Raw genomic sequence first — 15,752 nt, 5'->3', positions numbered from 1 at the left:
ATGGCAGGCTTATCTTCACCTGTTGCCCAGGACCGTAGCAGGTCCACAAGCTTGCCCTTCAGGTTACAGCCCGGTTCCCTTAAAGTTGAAGCCAGGATACACAAACTGAAAACCTGGGAAGCGTCATCACTTTCCACAATAGTTCCTTCGGGATCTGAGACTCTTCAAACTGGTCTGGCTGGTCTGGCTGGTCTTGCAGAATTGTACAGTTGTGTGGAGGAACTCATTCACTCTCCCCTCGTCCAACAAACTCTTTTCTACAACCGACATGGAAAACTAGTGGAAGGGGCGCTGGACATGTCTGTTGTATTGCTAGACATGTGTGGCACTGTGAGGGACTTATTCAGTATGATGAAGGAACATGTTCAGGACCTTCAGTCTGCCTTACGGAGAAAGGGTGGAGATTCAAGCACTGTTAGTAACGTCAATGCATACATTTGCTTCAGAAAGAAGGTGAAGAGGGATGTAGCCGAGTGCCTTAGAACACTGAAGCAAATGGCGAGCAAAATTGGTTCTTTTCCTCTGATGGATGTACATCACCATCTTTCAGTGGTGGTTCAGGTGCTTAGCGAATTAAGCGCCAGCTCCATTTCTATCCTTCGGTCCCTCTTGCTATATCTGTCTTTGCCAGCAATGAAGACAAAGGCTAGTGGGTGGTCATTGGTTTCAAAGTTGATGCAACGGGGGTCACTGGCTTCTGGGAGAAGCCAGGAGAGCACCAATGAGGTAGCATGTGTTGATTTTGCACTGGTCTCCCTCAATAGGCATAGCCGGGGCAGCAACAATATGGTTGATCTGCAAATGACACAAAGGAAATTACAAACACTTGATATTAGGATTCAAGATATTGAAGCTGGATTAGCTTGCTTGTATAGACGCCTAATCCAGCATAGGGTTTCCCTCCTAAACATCCTCACTGTAAAGACATAGAACTGCTATAACTATAATTTTAACGAGCAGTGATGGTCATTTTCTTCTAATAGGAAAGGGAAATTCCCCACGTCAGTTGCAGAATTGTATAGCAAATTCTTTAGGGATACAGTAAAAAGATCATTCACCATATTCTCACCAGTACGTGAAGTAAAGCCAACTTATGCATATGATTAGATTTTAGGTTCATGTTTCAACTACAGGATATGACGTGAGACTGAGGTATCAGTATGCTAAGGCTGATTTGGTTATTTTGCTGAATAAAGTAAACTTGAAATAAAGCATAGAAAGCAACTTCTCCTTCCGCAAATTGTTTATACATGCAGCATATTCTTGTCTCAAAGTAAGGCCCAATGATTTTGATTCTCTGAGGACAGAAAACATGTAATGAATTTATTAATGACCATGACGAGTCTGATGCTAATTTGTTAAGGGAGAATTGTGTTTTGGGCCCGGTTGGACCCAAAAATTAACATTTGGTCCATATAACTTCCATAATTGATGGAAAGGATATGAGATGTTAAAAGACCAATATATCCTTCAAATTTCTATACATTACCTTTTAAGGACATAAAATAGTGATGGACTAAAATACCCAATGACCTTTCACATAAACTTTTTTTTTTTTTGTTTTTATTGCACCATTATTCATGCAATCATAATAATTCTATTTTAACAATTTGGATTTTTCATTATTTAAAATTTTTTATATATAAATAATTGAAAATCAACATTATTTTCTATTTTAAATTATAAATAAAGAAAAATTATGTTCGAAAGCTATTTTAAAAAATACTTTCTAAAAAATAGTAATATGATTTATATTTTTTATATTTTCTTTTTGAAAAAACAATTATTTAAAAAATGAAAACTATTTTAAAAAATAAAAATTGAAAACCTTGTTTAGTACTATTTTTCATATGAAAATAATAAAAAGAACTAAATTTCATTCATTGATTATCCATTTTTATTTTTTTTTCATTAGTTATTTTAATAATAAAAAAAAATATAGTATGTTTACGATTAAACAAAGAAATTGATCAATTATGTGTTTTTTGTGGGACTATCTTTTACATGAAAAATAATTAAATAACTAAATTATATATATTTATTACTCTTTTTAGTTTTATTTTCTTTATTTATTTTTTATCGAAAATTTTAATATATCCATAATTAACAAAGTAATAAATCAATTGTGCACATTTTAATCTATTAAAATAAATTAATTTCTAATTTAATAAATAAAATGAAATAAGTAAATAAATTTGGGGTTATTTATATTTTTTAATATATCTTATATCAATATTTTTTATGATTAAATAAATTTTTTATTTTTTATTTCTTTAATTCCAAAAATAAAATGAAATAAATAAATAAATTTAGAATTTTCCAACTGATGTTATATTCATATTTCTTATGATTAAATAAATTTTTTATTCTTTTTTCTTTATTTCCAAAAATAAAAGGAAATAAATAAATAAATTTGGCTTAAATAATAGTTTTTAAGTAATTTCTTTGTCTTATTTTTAATTACATTTTGCATTGAAAATAAAATAAAATAACGTTTTTTTTTAGTCACTGTACAAGGTATTTACACTAAGTGTACATGACAAATATACTAACTGTACAAGGGTGTATAAGACTATTATTTGTGAAGGATTTTAAGTGATTCTAAAAAACTTGTTTGTTTATTTCCCTTAACCAAGGATAAATGACATTCCTTACATACATTGGTTAAGCATACATTCATCTCATGTATTTTATCTAACTTGTATATGGTCATTTTAATAGGTACCTCACTTATGATGATTGTAAAATAAAATTATACAACAATTTTTTTTCCTTTTTAAAACCAAACCGATGCAAACATGGTTAACCGACCTATTGTTAGATATTCATAAAATGATGTATGAAATTTGAGTTATTGTACAAAGGTATTACACTAACCGTACAAGGGTATTACACTAACTATACAAGACAAATTTACTAATTGTACAAGGGTGTACAAGACTACTTTTTGTTAAAGATTTAAAGTGATTTCGAAAAACTTTCCCATTTTTTTTCACTCAAATATTTTTTTCCCCACTCAAATTCTCTCACTCAAGAATTGTTTCGAATTTTATTTTTAAATTTCATCATCAAATTTTTGTAATTGCATATTTTGTTTTTGTAGTTTTAGCAATGTTCTTTCTTTCCACTATTTTTTTTTTGTGAAATTTTATCCACATGAATCTATATTTAAAATTATAATCATATTTATCAAATTTTTTACTAAGATTATCTTTAATTTTTTTTAATATATTTATACTCATTTATTTAAAAAAATGAAAAACTAATTTTTTTTTGTAAATATGTTCTATTACCTTTCAAGTAAAAAATTAGATAAGTTTCAAAGTCAATAAATAAAAAAATTAAATATCACTTTCAATAATTTTTAGATAAAATTTTATATAATATATTTTATTTGAAACTTAATTTTTAAAGTTTAACTAAAAAATTGTATTGACAATTTTCTTGTTGTGGGTCAAAATACTTTGCATTAGTCTATCTAGATAAGAAAAATTATTAATATAATATTAGAACTTCATATCTTAGTTATTTTTTTTCAACAAATTTATTTTTTTTTAAATTTTAAAATAAAAACATTAAAAATTAAAAAGCTAATATATATATATATATATATATATAATAAAGTGAAGTGATAGTTAATTTTAAATTTTTTTAAAATATGGTTAATGTAGAAAATATAAAAAATAAGAGAAAAATATAGATGAAAGGGTAATATAAATTTAAAATAAAGAATGAAAATTAAACTAAAAGATAAATACATAAAGATAAAAAATATTTAGATGAAAAATCCCAAAATTTTTATCATTGTTTTTAATAAGAGCAAAAAGATTCAAGATCTTTAAAAATGAAAAATAAAAAAATATTATTATTTTTTATTTGACATAAAATAGAAATATATATTGGAATAAAAAGGAAAAAAAAAGTTAGAAATGAGTAATATTTAATAGGGAATAGAAAGGAAAAAAAACATAAAAAAAAATTAAAATTCATACTCACTTGTAGGCATATAAGGGATAAGGGTATTTTAGAAATTAATGAAAGACAAATATTCTTCATCTTAATTTTCATACTTTGTTTGGGTTTTGGGCTTAAATATGGGTGGTTGGAGGACCAAATATTAATTTTTGGGCCCAGTTGGGCCCAAAACACAATTCTCCCTTTATTTAATGGCGAATGGTTGATCCACACTCAACTCAAAGATTGATTGGGAGTACCTTGATTTGTACGGGCACATCAAAAGAGCCAAATTGAATTAAAAAATGCTCTCTCTTTCAGGACGCATTAAAAGAACCGATTGGCAAAAGCACACATCACTCATTATTGTTCTTGTCCCAATCCTAATAGGAACTGAAACAGGACCAGGGTCACATGGTGCACAGAAGGGGAGGGCACCAGTATGCCTCTTGCATAATGCATCAATGCTCATTCTCTCACATGCTTTCAGATTCCTCTCATCAACCTTACTGTGGGTCATTGCCTCCTGTTTCTTTGAATTTAGACTACTATGGCAGGGAACATTTTGTTTTCTTTTTCTGTGTTCTGGGTTCCCATTAAAAAAGAAGAAAAAAACAGCAATTGAATTCCATGCCTCACAGGGTGATCTGAACCACCACTATAGCACCACCAAGTACCATTAACTAAATTGAGGGTCAGTCTGGGGTTTTTGATGAGTAGCCCAAATGGAGAACATTTACTCCTTTGTCTCTATTGTTGAAAGGTGCATTTAATATGTAGAAAGTGCTTCCCAAATGTTAACCTTTGTTAGTTCAATCCTCAGCAGAAGATATCGATGTTGTTCATTTGGCAGTAAAATTCCAAAAGGCCGGGCTCGGTAACTGTCTTTGAGAAATTGATTCTAATGTACATTACAAGTGCAATGTACTGGTTGTTTATTATAAATCAAATTAACATATGGAGAAACCAGAGGAGACAAGGAGAATCATGGCTTTGATTCCCTTGTGTATGGCGCTGCTCTCCAGCCCCTGCGCCAGTGTTGTTTTCACCCATTATTCATTTGAGGCTTGCTTCAATTCCCAAGAGAGAGATATACTATCAACTGTCTCCCTGTCTCCCCAGGACACTGATCAGTTTTCTTCTACCTTAATGCTATATTATAGAACTCACTAGTAATATTCAGTACCATTTTGAGACACTGGTGCTGTTGATTTTGAATAAACAACATTTCTGTGCCCTATTACTTTGTATCACAACCTATCCTCCTAGATTCATGGCCTATGATAGATTCTTCATGCTAAAACTTCTCTTGGCCTTTTCTCATTCTCTATTCATTCTTAACATCAATCACTCATTCCAGGGTCTTCTAATGACTGAATAAACATCATTTTTGTGCCCCAATTACTTTTTTTTTTCACCCTATACCCCTAGATTCATGCCCTATATTGGATTTTCATGCTGCAACTTGTCTGGGGCTTGTCGTTGTTTCTATATTTCTTAATCTTAATTACTCAATCATTACCCCTCCATGGTTCTTTTAAATAAGAGCTAGAATCATGAGATGCCATCCTTTGGTGTTGAGCATCACATAGATGGTCTTGAATTATTCAATGAATATGATTGAGTGATGGTTGAGAGGGTGGGCTGAATGATAATTGGGGGAGGCAAGGAGGCATACAGCACCAATGGCCTGACCCATTGTTTATGGTACTTGCAGGGTAATCAGCATCATGTAAGCAAAGTCATCGGTGGCCCATAAAACTAAAGAAAGAATAAGCCCTGGCAATTGTTTGCCAAAAATGTTAAAATATTATCGAGAGAATAGGGTGACCCACATTGCCATCACATGGCAACAGGGACCAAGGTTCTCCTCATTTTGTTCTTATAAGTAACTTGAAGGCCTCTGTTGAATGTCCAGTCAGTTTCAGCATTTCAAAGAAAATAGCGATGGCAGCCCCATCTGCAATGCATGGTTCAAAATGTACCGTAAGGTCCATTAGCTTACCCACCAGGTTACATCCCCATTCCCTTAGAATTGAAGCAGAGTTGAACAAGCTAAAAGCCTGGGAAGTGTCATGCGCTTCAGTACTAGTTTCCCCAGGGGCCGAGACCATTCAAATTGGTTTGGCTGGGGTCATGGAGTTGTACAACTATGTTGAGGAACTCATTCACTCTCCCCTTACCCGGCAAGCTCTTCTTTGCCATCAACACCGAAAACTAGTGGAAGAGGCTCTAGACGGATCAGTCACGTTACTAGACGCATGTGGCACAGCCAAAGACATATTGCTGATGACAAACGAACATGTGCAAGACCTTCAGTCTGCTTTACGTAGAAGGGGTGGAGACTCAAGCATTGAGAGTAAAATCGCTTCTTACATTTGCTTCAGGAAGAAGGTGAAGAAGGATATCTCCAAGTGTCTTGGGGCATTGCAGCGAATGGAAAGCAGACTTGGATCCTCTCCTGTCTTACATCTTGACCACCATCTTGCAGTGGTGGTTAGATTGCTAAGAGAGGTAAGCGGCATCACCATATCCACCTTTCGGTCCCTCTTGTTATTCTTCTCCATGCCAGCAGTGAGGAAAATGTTTGGGGGGTGGTCATTGATTACGAAATTGATGCCCATGGCTTCAGGGAAAGGGCAGAAGATTGTGAATGAGGTGGGGAGTGTTGATGTTGCCATCCACACTCTTCAAGAACAACTACACAACAGTGATGCCAAGGTAGAATTGCAAGTTACCCAGAGGAGGTTAGAGGCACTCAATGTTAGCATTGAAGGTCTTGAAGCCGGAGTGAATTGCATGTATAGGAGTCTAATCCAAAACAGAGTCTCCCTCCTCAACGTCCTCACTCAATGAAGCTAGCTACCAAATTTTGTACATCTCCCAACTGGTCATGGACTCATGGCATCCGTATTTTAGAAGGATTTGCTGATGTCCCAAAACCCCATGTTTGTATGAGAATTCTAGTGGCATGCAATTGTATTAGTTTATTAATGCAATGTGAATGAATTTCTTCAAGCATTTCCAGACCCCATTTCCACATTTTCAGAGTATATGCACTATGTTATTAAAATCTTAAATTATGGTTTGCTTTTCCAATTGTCAAAGGATTTGTGGTCTATTTTCACAACCCTAGGTGGGAATAGAAATGATATACAAACCTTAATAAAAATGGGAGTTATTAAACATTGAGATACAAACTATTCCCTCCACCAATTGGAGGAGCAAGGAGCTAACTATCTACGTTAAATTCAAATATAAAACATGCTATATAAACAAGCCGAACCGAGCTGAACTAGGCTAGGGCCCCTAGCTAGGCCCAAGAGGGCTTATGGTTCAAGGCGGAAATTTAACTGATAATCCAAGCCCAACAACGTAATAAATATAATGATGTCTGTTAATAAAGAGAAGACCTGATTTAATGGTTAGGCATTAGATCATTTCGAAAGGACTCAGATCCCTTGTAAAGCGTAATTTTTGGGAAGACTTCAATGCTTGGATTAAGCTCAGGTTAGGCTTAAATGTAGGTTAGACTAGGCTTTGCCTCTGATTTTCAAGCGGGCACGGATCAAGCATCAGACCAACCCACCAAATTTAAATGCATACGGTACAAGTTTTCATTCCTCAGTCTGTTCTGTTCACGGTTAAGCCATCAAAGAAGTAGTGATTAAATTCATCCGAAAAAAAAAAGGGATGAATTCTAGTACCTTTTTATGGTTCCTTGTTGCTGAAAGATTGAGAAACAAAAAATCTAGCCTTGCTTTTCACGAATAAACCAAATGAAATGTTTAGAGACTATAGTGGAGACAGGGAAACAAGAAGCCACTCGTGCGCACATTCCTTAATTTTACATTGTTCATGGTCTTGATTTCTCATTTCCATCTGACAATCATACATTAGGTTATTTCTTCATCCCTACAGATCCGGGTCCAGGATTTGAGATCCGTTTATAAATTTTTTCATTATTCAAGGTTCTTCCACAGGGGTGACAACATGGACAGGCCCACATTATTATTATTGTTGTTGTTTTGGATGCGGGACTGTATGCAGCTGCCTTTTTATACTTGAAAATGCAGGATAATGTGGCAGCAGAGAAGGCAACTATGGAGATGACTATTTTGGCGCTCTGTATGACACAGACAAAGGGTACAAAGGGTACAACACCTAGCATTTCAGATTAAAAATTGGCAAATCATGAGAGGTTTGCAGGCCAAACATGTAACAATATAACCGAATTTGAAGGAGAGCCCTTGCTGGCACCACATGCCATTCACATCATCAATCATCTTATTTTGTTTCAATCTCTAGCTATGTGTAGTTATATATAGAGAATCATTGGCATTGTAGCTACCATCTCAAATTTGAGCTTTCTTTGAAAAACAAGAGGAAAAATGGCTAACCGGTGCCATGTTAGATCAATTAGCTTGCCTTCCAGATCCCATCCTACCCTCTCAAAATCCAACAAGAGCTTAACAACCTCAGAGCATTGGAGCCATCATCTACATTAGCATTGGGAAAAATCTCCACTGGCCTATCTGGACTGCAAGAATTGCACCAGTGCTTGGAGGAGATCCTTAATTTGTACTCCACCCAACAAGCCCTCTCCCACCATCAAGATAAGAAATGGGTTGATGAATTGTTGGATGGATCTGTAAAGCTTTTAGATATTTGTGGCGCAACAAGGGATGTAATATCACAATTTAAGGAAAATGTTGGAGATCTTCAATCTGCTCTCAGGAGGAGAAAAGGAGATGTGTGCATTGAAAGCAGCATCAACAATTACATTTATTGGAGAAAGAAGATGAACAAGGATGCCAAAAGGTTGCTAGCAGCAATGAAGAAGATGGATAACAAGGGTGGGGCCTCTCCACTCTTAGATCAAGATCACCATCTCTCCACAATGATGAGAGAGCTCAGGGAAGTTAATATAATGAGCATTTCCATCTTCCAGTCACTTGTCTTGTTGTTGTCCACACCAGTGTTGAAGCCAAAACTAAGTAGGTGGTCACTGGTTTCCAAATTTATGCACAAGGGGGCAGTCTCTTGCGAAGAAAATGCTGAGAACATGAAGGAGTTGGAGAGCGTGGAATTCTCACTAGGTGCCATTTCAAGTGAAGAAGCCAAGTTGGAGACGATGGAAATTGCACGCAAAAGACTGGAGGGTTTGGAGGTGAGCATTGAAGGCCTTGACAAGGGTTTGGAGTGCATGTATAGGCGATTGGTGAAAACAAGAGCCTCTCTCCTCAACATCATCTCCCACTAGGGCCATGTTAATTAATTAGTACGTAGTCTCCTTCACAGGCATCCGACTTTTAGAGGATCTGCAAAAGGATTTTTGTTATTGCCTATGGGATCAAGCAATGTATATGAATCAAATATCACAGTTACACAATGAAATACAACATGAATCTCAACAACATTCCACTCCATGGTGTCTTTCTTACCTCTCAATTTCCAAACTATACCCATATTTGCAAATGTGTTGTACATATCTTAACATACAATTTTCAGATTTTCTATCAAATACCTTCACTTCTCTTGATCCCAGGACTGGACACAAAAGTAGAAAAGAAACTGATGAACCAGAAAAACCCCAACTGAAACAAATCAAATTAAGCTGGCTTTTTTAAAATTTTAATTAGGCTGATTTTAAAGAAGATAGAAAGGGAATTTTTAATTTGATTTATACGTTATAAACATCTAAAGGGACGAAAACTTAATTGAATATATATACATTCCCACACATATCTATATATGTATATTTTAAAATTTTATAAGTTCAATGTATCTTGATATTAAATTAAATGAAGTCTTATTAGGAATAAAAATTGTTTAATAATAAGGAGGAAATTAAAGATAAATATTTTTATGGTAAAACATAAATATTAAGATTATAATAAAAATATAAAAAATAATATGAATGTGAGTACATTAAAAACAGAAATACATTGAATTTTAATAGAGACTAAGAGTAGAGTTTTTGGTTTTCATTCATGGTTTTATGGTCATGTTTGATTTGAAGAAAATTTGAGAGAAAATGTGATGAAAAGAAAATAAAAATAAATAAATATATTGAATAAAAATTAAAATCAATAGATTATTTTTATATATTATTTTAAATTGATTTTTTCTTGGTAGATAAACCGAATGAAATCCTTTTAGACTACAGGTGAGACATGAGAGAAACAAGAAGACACTCATGCAAACATATATTAATTTTGTGTTTGTTTATTGGCCTTTGATCATCATGTTCATCTTTCATTTCTATCTAACATTAACATATATATGTTAGGTTATTTAATTTATTGATCCCTACATGTCTGAATCGAGGATTAGAGATCTTTCCACAAAGTTCTTACATATATTTTTTTCTGGTTTTTATAAGGGCTCAAGGTTCTGCCACTGTGGATACAAAATTGACAGCCCACATCTTTTGGGTGTGAGAGGCAGGCTAATAGCAGTTGGGGAGGCAAAAGTGGAGATGAGTACTGTTTTGGCTCTTTGTATGTCGACACACACAAAAATGGTAGGACACTTCATACCTTTGATCAGATTAAAAATTGGAAAATTAATGTTAGAGGTTTGCAGGCCAAAGATGCTAATTACAAGAGACCTCATGCCTGCAAAGGCAAATTATTCATCTTGTCTTGATTTAATCTCTTCGTGTGGTTCAAAAAGAACAAGAAGTAACTTTAACTGGGAAAAAAAAAAAAGATAAAAACATAATAATAACCCAAAAAATTGGGAATTTTAACAATTACAAACAGTGAGAATAACATAATCTTTCATCATATATGTGCGCATTACTCATGGGTGACCATCCACAGACCTCCATTACCCTTTTAGAATAAAATGAAGGTTGCTGTTACAGTAGGATGCGTGGGTCATGTGCAGAACATATATATTTGCTGTCCATCACATATAATCGAGTAGTAAACCATTGTCTCTTGTAGTTGGCAGGTTGAGAATCTTGGAGCAAACATGGTGACAGCATGCCACTCGTGCATTCATGTATAAATACTATCTTCATCTCATTTTTCCTTTTAATACTATTCCCATATACATTTTGAAATCACTTATGAATATTATAGTTTGATCTCTCATGCAATCTATAGTACATTTGGGAGAACAATAAAAATTTCAAGTTTTAGAAAGGTTAAAAACCCTTCCCAAAATCCCTATCCGCATTCGAAATCTCTAAACGAATGTTATACATTTTAACAGTGGTATCAGAGCATTATTCCTACAGGCTGTGAGGCAAAGTTTTTTAGTGTTTTTAGTATTAAACACAGTGAGGTTGAGTGCAAACACTAGTAAGGTTGAGTGATCTTTTTTTTTTTAAGCAACTATGGTGCAAACATGTCTCCTTCTAGCAATACTTCCTCTGTAATTCCAGTGTTTAATGGTGAACACTATCACATTTGGGCAGTCAAGATGAGGTTTTATTTAATGTCTCAAGGTTTGTGGAATGTTGTGATGTCTGAAGCTGATCCACCACCATTGGGAGCAAATCCTACAGTTGCTCAGATGAAAGCATATGAGGAAGAAAAACTCAAGAAAGACAAAGCCATCACCTGCCTACATTCAGGACTTGCAGACCACATCTTCGCCAAAATCATGAACTTGGAAACACCTAAACAGGTATGGGACAAGCTCCAAGGTGAATTTGAGGGCAGTGAAAGAGTCAAAACTGTTAGACTCCTCACATTGAAGAGAGAGTTTGAGTTGATGAAGATGAAAGACGACGAATCTGTCAAAGATTATTCTAGCAGGTTAATGGATGTTGTAAACCAAATGAGGCTTCTTGGTGAGGCATTTACATATCAAAAGGTGGTAGAAAAGATCATGGTTTCAGTGCCTCAAAAGTTTGAAGCCAAGATTTCTGTAATTGAAGAGTCTTGTGACTTGCAAACTCTCACAATTGTAGAGTTAACCAGCAAGCTTCATGCACAGGAGCAAAGGGTCTTAATGAGAGGTGATGAAGCTACTGAAGGTGCTTTTCAAGCAAATCACAAAGGAAAGAATTCTGGAAACTTGCAAGGAAAGAAGTTCTTCAAGAACAACAAAGGGAAAGATGAAGGGTCTTCAAGAAAAGGAAAATTTTCGTCTTGCTCTCATTGTAGAAGAACCAACCATGATGAGAAAGATTGTTGGCACAAAGGTAAACCTCTCTTTAATTGTAATTTCTGCAATAAACTTGGCCACAGTGAGAAGTATTGCAAAGCCAAGAAAAAACAATCTCAACAACAACCAAAACAAAATGCAAGTGTGACTGAAGAAGACAAAAATGATGATGAACATTTATTTATGGCATCACAAGCACTCAATTCTCATGAACTGAATACTTGGCTCATTGACAGTGGCTGCACAAGTCACATGACCAAATATCTGTCAATATTTACCTCCATTGATAGATCAGTTCAACCAAAGGTCAAGTTGTGCAAGCCAAAGGAAAAGGGACAATTGCTATCAGAACCAAGAGAGGTACAAAAATTGTCACTAATGTTCTTTACATTCCAGATTTAGATCAGAATCTTCTTAGTGTTGCACAAATGCTAAGAAATGGATATGCAGTCTCTTTCAAAGAAAATTTTGTTTTATCACTAATGTACACGAAAAAAAGATAGCAAAAATTAAAATGAATGGAAATAGCTTTTATTTGAAGCTTGATTTAGTTGAAGGTCATGTCTTTAGTGCCAAGATTGATGAGAGTGTTGTTTGGCACAAAAGATATGGTCATTTCAACTTGAAGTCACTGAGGTTCATGCAAGAAGCTAGTATGGTTGAAGACATGCCTGAAATCTCAGTTAATGCTCAAACTTGTGAAAGTTGTGAAAGTTGTGAGCTAGGGAAGCAACAATGACAACCATTCCCTCAAAATATGTCCAAGAGAGCTACTCACAAGGTGGAATTAATTCATTCAGATATTTGTGGACACAGCCTCATTGAGCAACAATGTGTATTTTGCATTATTTATTGATGATCTCAGTAGAATGACTTGGGTTTATTTTCTAAAAACCAAGTCACAAGTGCTCTCTGTGTTCAAAAGTTTCAAGAAAATGGTTGAAACTCAAAATGGCCAGAACGTTAAGGTGCTCAGAACTGATAATGGAGGTGAGTATATCTCAAAAGAGTTCAATGTCTTTTGTCAAGAAGCTGGAATTGTACACCAGCTAATAGCTCCATACTCACCATAACATAATGGAGTCTCTGAGAGGAAGAATAGAACCGTGATGGAGATGGCAAGGTGCATGCTATTCGAGAAGAAGCTACCAAAACTTCTATGGGCTGAAGCAGTCAACACCTCAGTATATTTGCTTAACAGACTACCAACTAAGTCTGTTCAGAGCAAAACACCAATAGAGGCATGGTCTGGTGTAAAACCTTCTGTCAAGCACATGAAAGTTTTTGGCTCATTTTGTTATCTTCATGTGCCATCTGTCAAGAAAGGGGAGCTTGATGAAAAAGCTGAGAAAGGTGTCTTTGTTGGGTATGTAGCTGAATCAAAAGGTTACAGAATTTATAGCTTGAATAGAATGAAAATCGTGATAAGTAGAGATGTGCACTTTGATGAAAACTCCTACTGGAATTGGGACTTGAAGAAAGTTCATAAATGTGATCAAACCACTCCATCTATTCTTGAACCAACAATAGAAAGTACAATCATTGAAGGTCCACTTGATGTTGAAGCAACTTCAGACACACCCGTGCTTAAGATTTATCTGATGTGTATGAGAGGTGCAATCTTGTACATGCTGAGCCTACATGTTACACGGAAGCTGCAAGATTTCTAGAATGGATTGAGGCCATGAAAGCTGAAATTGATGCTATTGAAAGAAATGGAACCTAGAAGTTGACAGAACTACCTGAAGTTAAGAATGCAATTGGTGTAAAATGGGTTTTCAGAACCAAATTTAATTCAGATGGTTCAATCTTCAGGCATAAGGCTAGATTGGTTGTGAAGGGCTTTGCTCAAGTTGCTGGAGTGGACTATGGTGATACATTTGCACCAGTAGCCAGACATGACACTATAAGGCCACTACTTGCACTTGCTGGTCAAATGGGATGGAAAGTGTACCATTTAGATGTCAAGTTAGCTTTTCTAAATGGTATACTTCTTGAAGAAATTTATGTTCAACAACCAGAAGGCTTTGAGGTTATTGGCCATGAACATAAAGTGTACAAGCTACATAAGGCTCTCTATGGTTTGAAGCAAGCACCAAGGGCCCGGTATAGCAGAATTGATTCTCATCTGATCCAACTTGGATTTAGGAGGAGTGAAAATGAAGCTACTTTGTATTTGAAACAAAATGATGATGGTTTGCAATTGGTAGTATCACCTTATGTTGATGACATGCTAGTGACTGGAAGCAATGTAAAATTGCTAGCTGATTTCAAAATGGAAATGCAAGATGTATTTGAGATGTCTGACCTTGGCATCATGAACTACTTCCTTGGAATGGAAATATACCAATGCAGCTGGGGTATCTTCATTTCACAAAGAAAATATGCTATGGATATTCTCAAGAAATTCAAGCTAGAATCATGCAAAGAAGTAGCAACTCTGTTGGCACAAAATGAAAAAGAATGATGGTGAGAAACTTGAGGAACCCTTTGCATATAGAAGCTTGGTGAGCAGCCTACTATACTTGATAGTAACCAGACCTGACTTGATGTTTCCAGCTAGTTTGCTTTCAAGGTTCTTGAGTTCACCTAGAAATGTTCACATGGGAGTTGCAAAGAGGGTGCTAAAGTATGTTAAAGGTACAACAAATCTTGGCATTTGGTATTTAAAGACAAGAGGAGTTAAGCTAGATGGTTATGCTGATAGTGATTGGGCAGGAAGTGTTGATGATATGAAGAGCACTTCAGGTTATGTATTTACAATCGGTTCACGTGTTATATGCTAGAATTCAAGAAAGCAAGAAGTAGTGGCACAATCAACTACAGAAGCTGAGTATATCTCCTTAGCAGCTGCTGCAAATCAAGTAATATGGTTGAGAAAATTGCTTGTTGATTTAGGTCAGGAACAAAGCTCACCAACTGAGCTTTACTGTGGCAATAAGTTAGCCATTTCCATTACTCAAAATCCTGTCCAACATGGCAGAACCAAGCACATAAATGTAAAATTCCACTCCATAAGGGAAGCTGAAAAGAATTCACTTGTTAAGCTGCATTATTGCTCAACTGATGAGCAACTTGCTGACATAATGACTAAAGGACTTCCTAAATCAAGGTTGGAGTTCCTAAGGTTGAAGCTTGGTATGTCCAAGGCAAATCTCAAGGAGGAGTGTTAGAATTCATGAGAGTTTGCCTTTGAAAATGTCTTAGTTAGACTCAGTCTCTGTTATGCTCCATAATTTTCAATTTTTCTGTTAGTAGAAGTAGTCATAACAGCTGAGAGTTTTTAGCATTTTCAGTTTGGTTGTAAGCCTATAAATAGGCATTCTCATTGGTGAAATATTGTGTGCCTTTCTCCAACTCAGTACTCTAATATTTTCTGCAAGTTTTAGTTCCTTATTTTTCTCCAGATTTTAACAGCGTTTAGATATATTCTTGTCAACAACCTTAGGTGGAATCGATTGCCTCATGTTTCTTTGAATGTAGACTAGCATGGCCTGGCCTAGAAACATCTTACTGTTCATTCTTTCTCTATGTCCCGGGGGTTGCACTTGAAGAATAAATTCTTGTCTGGTTGTTGCACTCTTTTTTTCTTTCTGTCGTTGTGATTGGGTGGGGTGGGCTCCATAAAAACTATTGAAGTTCTTCATCATTTCCCATATAGAAAGTAATTTCAT

General features: G+C 35.2%; 1 protein-coding gene and 1 pseudogene across 1 annotated transcript; both read left to right on the top strand.

Moving 5' to 3' along the window:
- LOC100265135 (uncharacterized) lies at positions 1 to 930 on the top strand. Its single transcript, XM_002267814.3, has one exon. It carries the CDS (start codon positions 1 to 3, stop codon positions 928 to 930), a length of 930 nt encoding a protein of 309 aa, XP_002267850.3.
- A 4,971-nt stretch (positions 931 to 5,901) lies between these two features.
- On the top strand, positions 5,902 to 15,024 carry LOC104878437 (uncharacterized; annotated as a pseudogene).
- Positions 15,025 to 15,752: the final 728 nt, after the last annotated feature.

This window comes from Vitis vinifera, chromosome 4 (assembly GCF_030704535.1).
Source record: "Vitis vinifera cultivar Pinot Noir 40024 chromosome 4, ASM3070453v1".
Taxonomy (NCBI): domain Eukaryota; kingdom Viridiplantae; phylum Streptophyta; class Magnoliopsida; order Vitales; family Vitaceae; genus Vitis; species Vitis vinifera.
Note: the sequence above shows the minus strand (reverse complement) of the source record. Positions and strands in the feature narration are given on the sequence as shown.

Bases quoted from the DNA above. Each gene is read 5' to 3' on its own strand.
- LOC100265135 (XM_002267814.3), top strand. From the start codon at position 1: ATGGCAGGCTTATCTTCACCTGTTGCCCAGGACCGTAGCAGGTCCACA.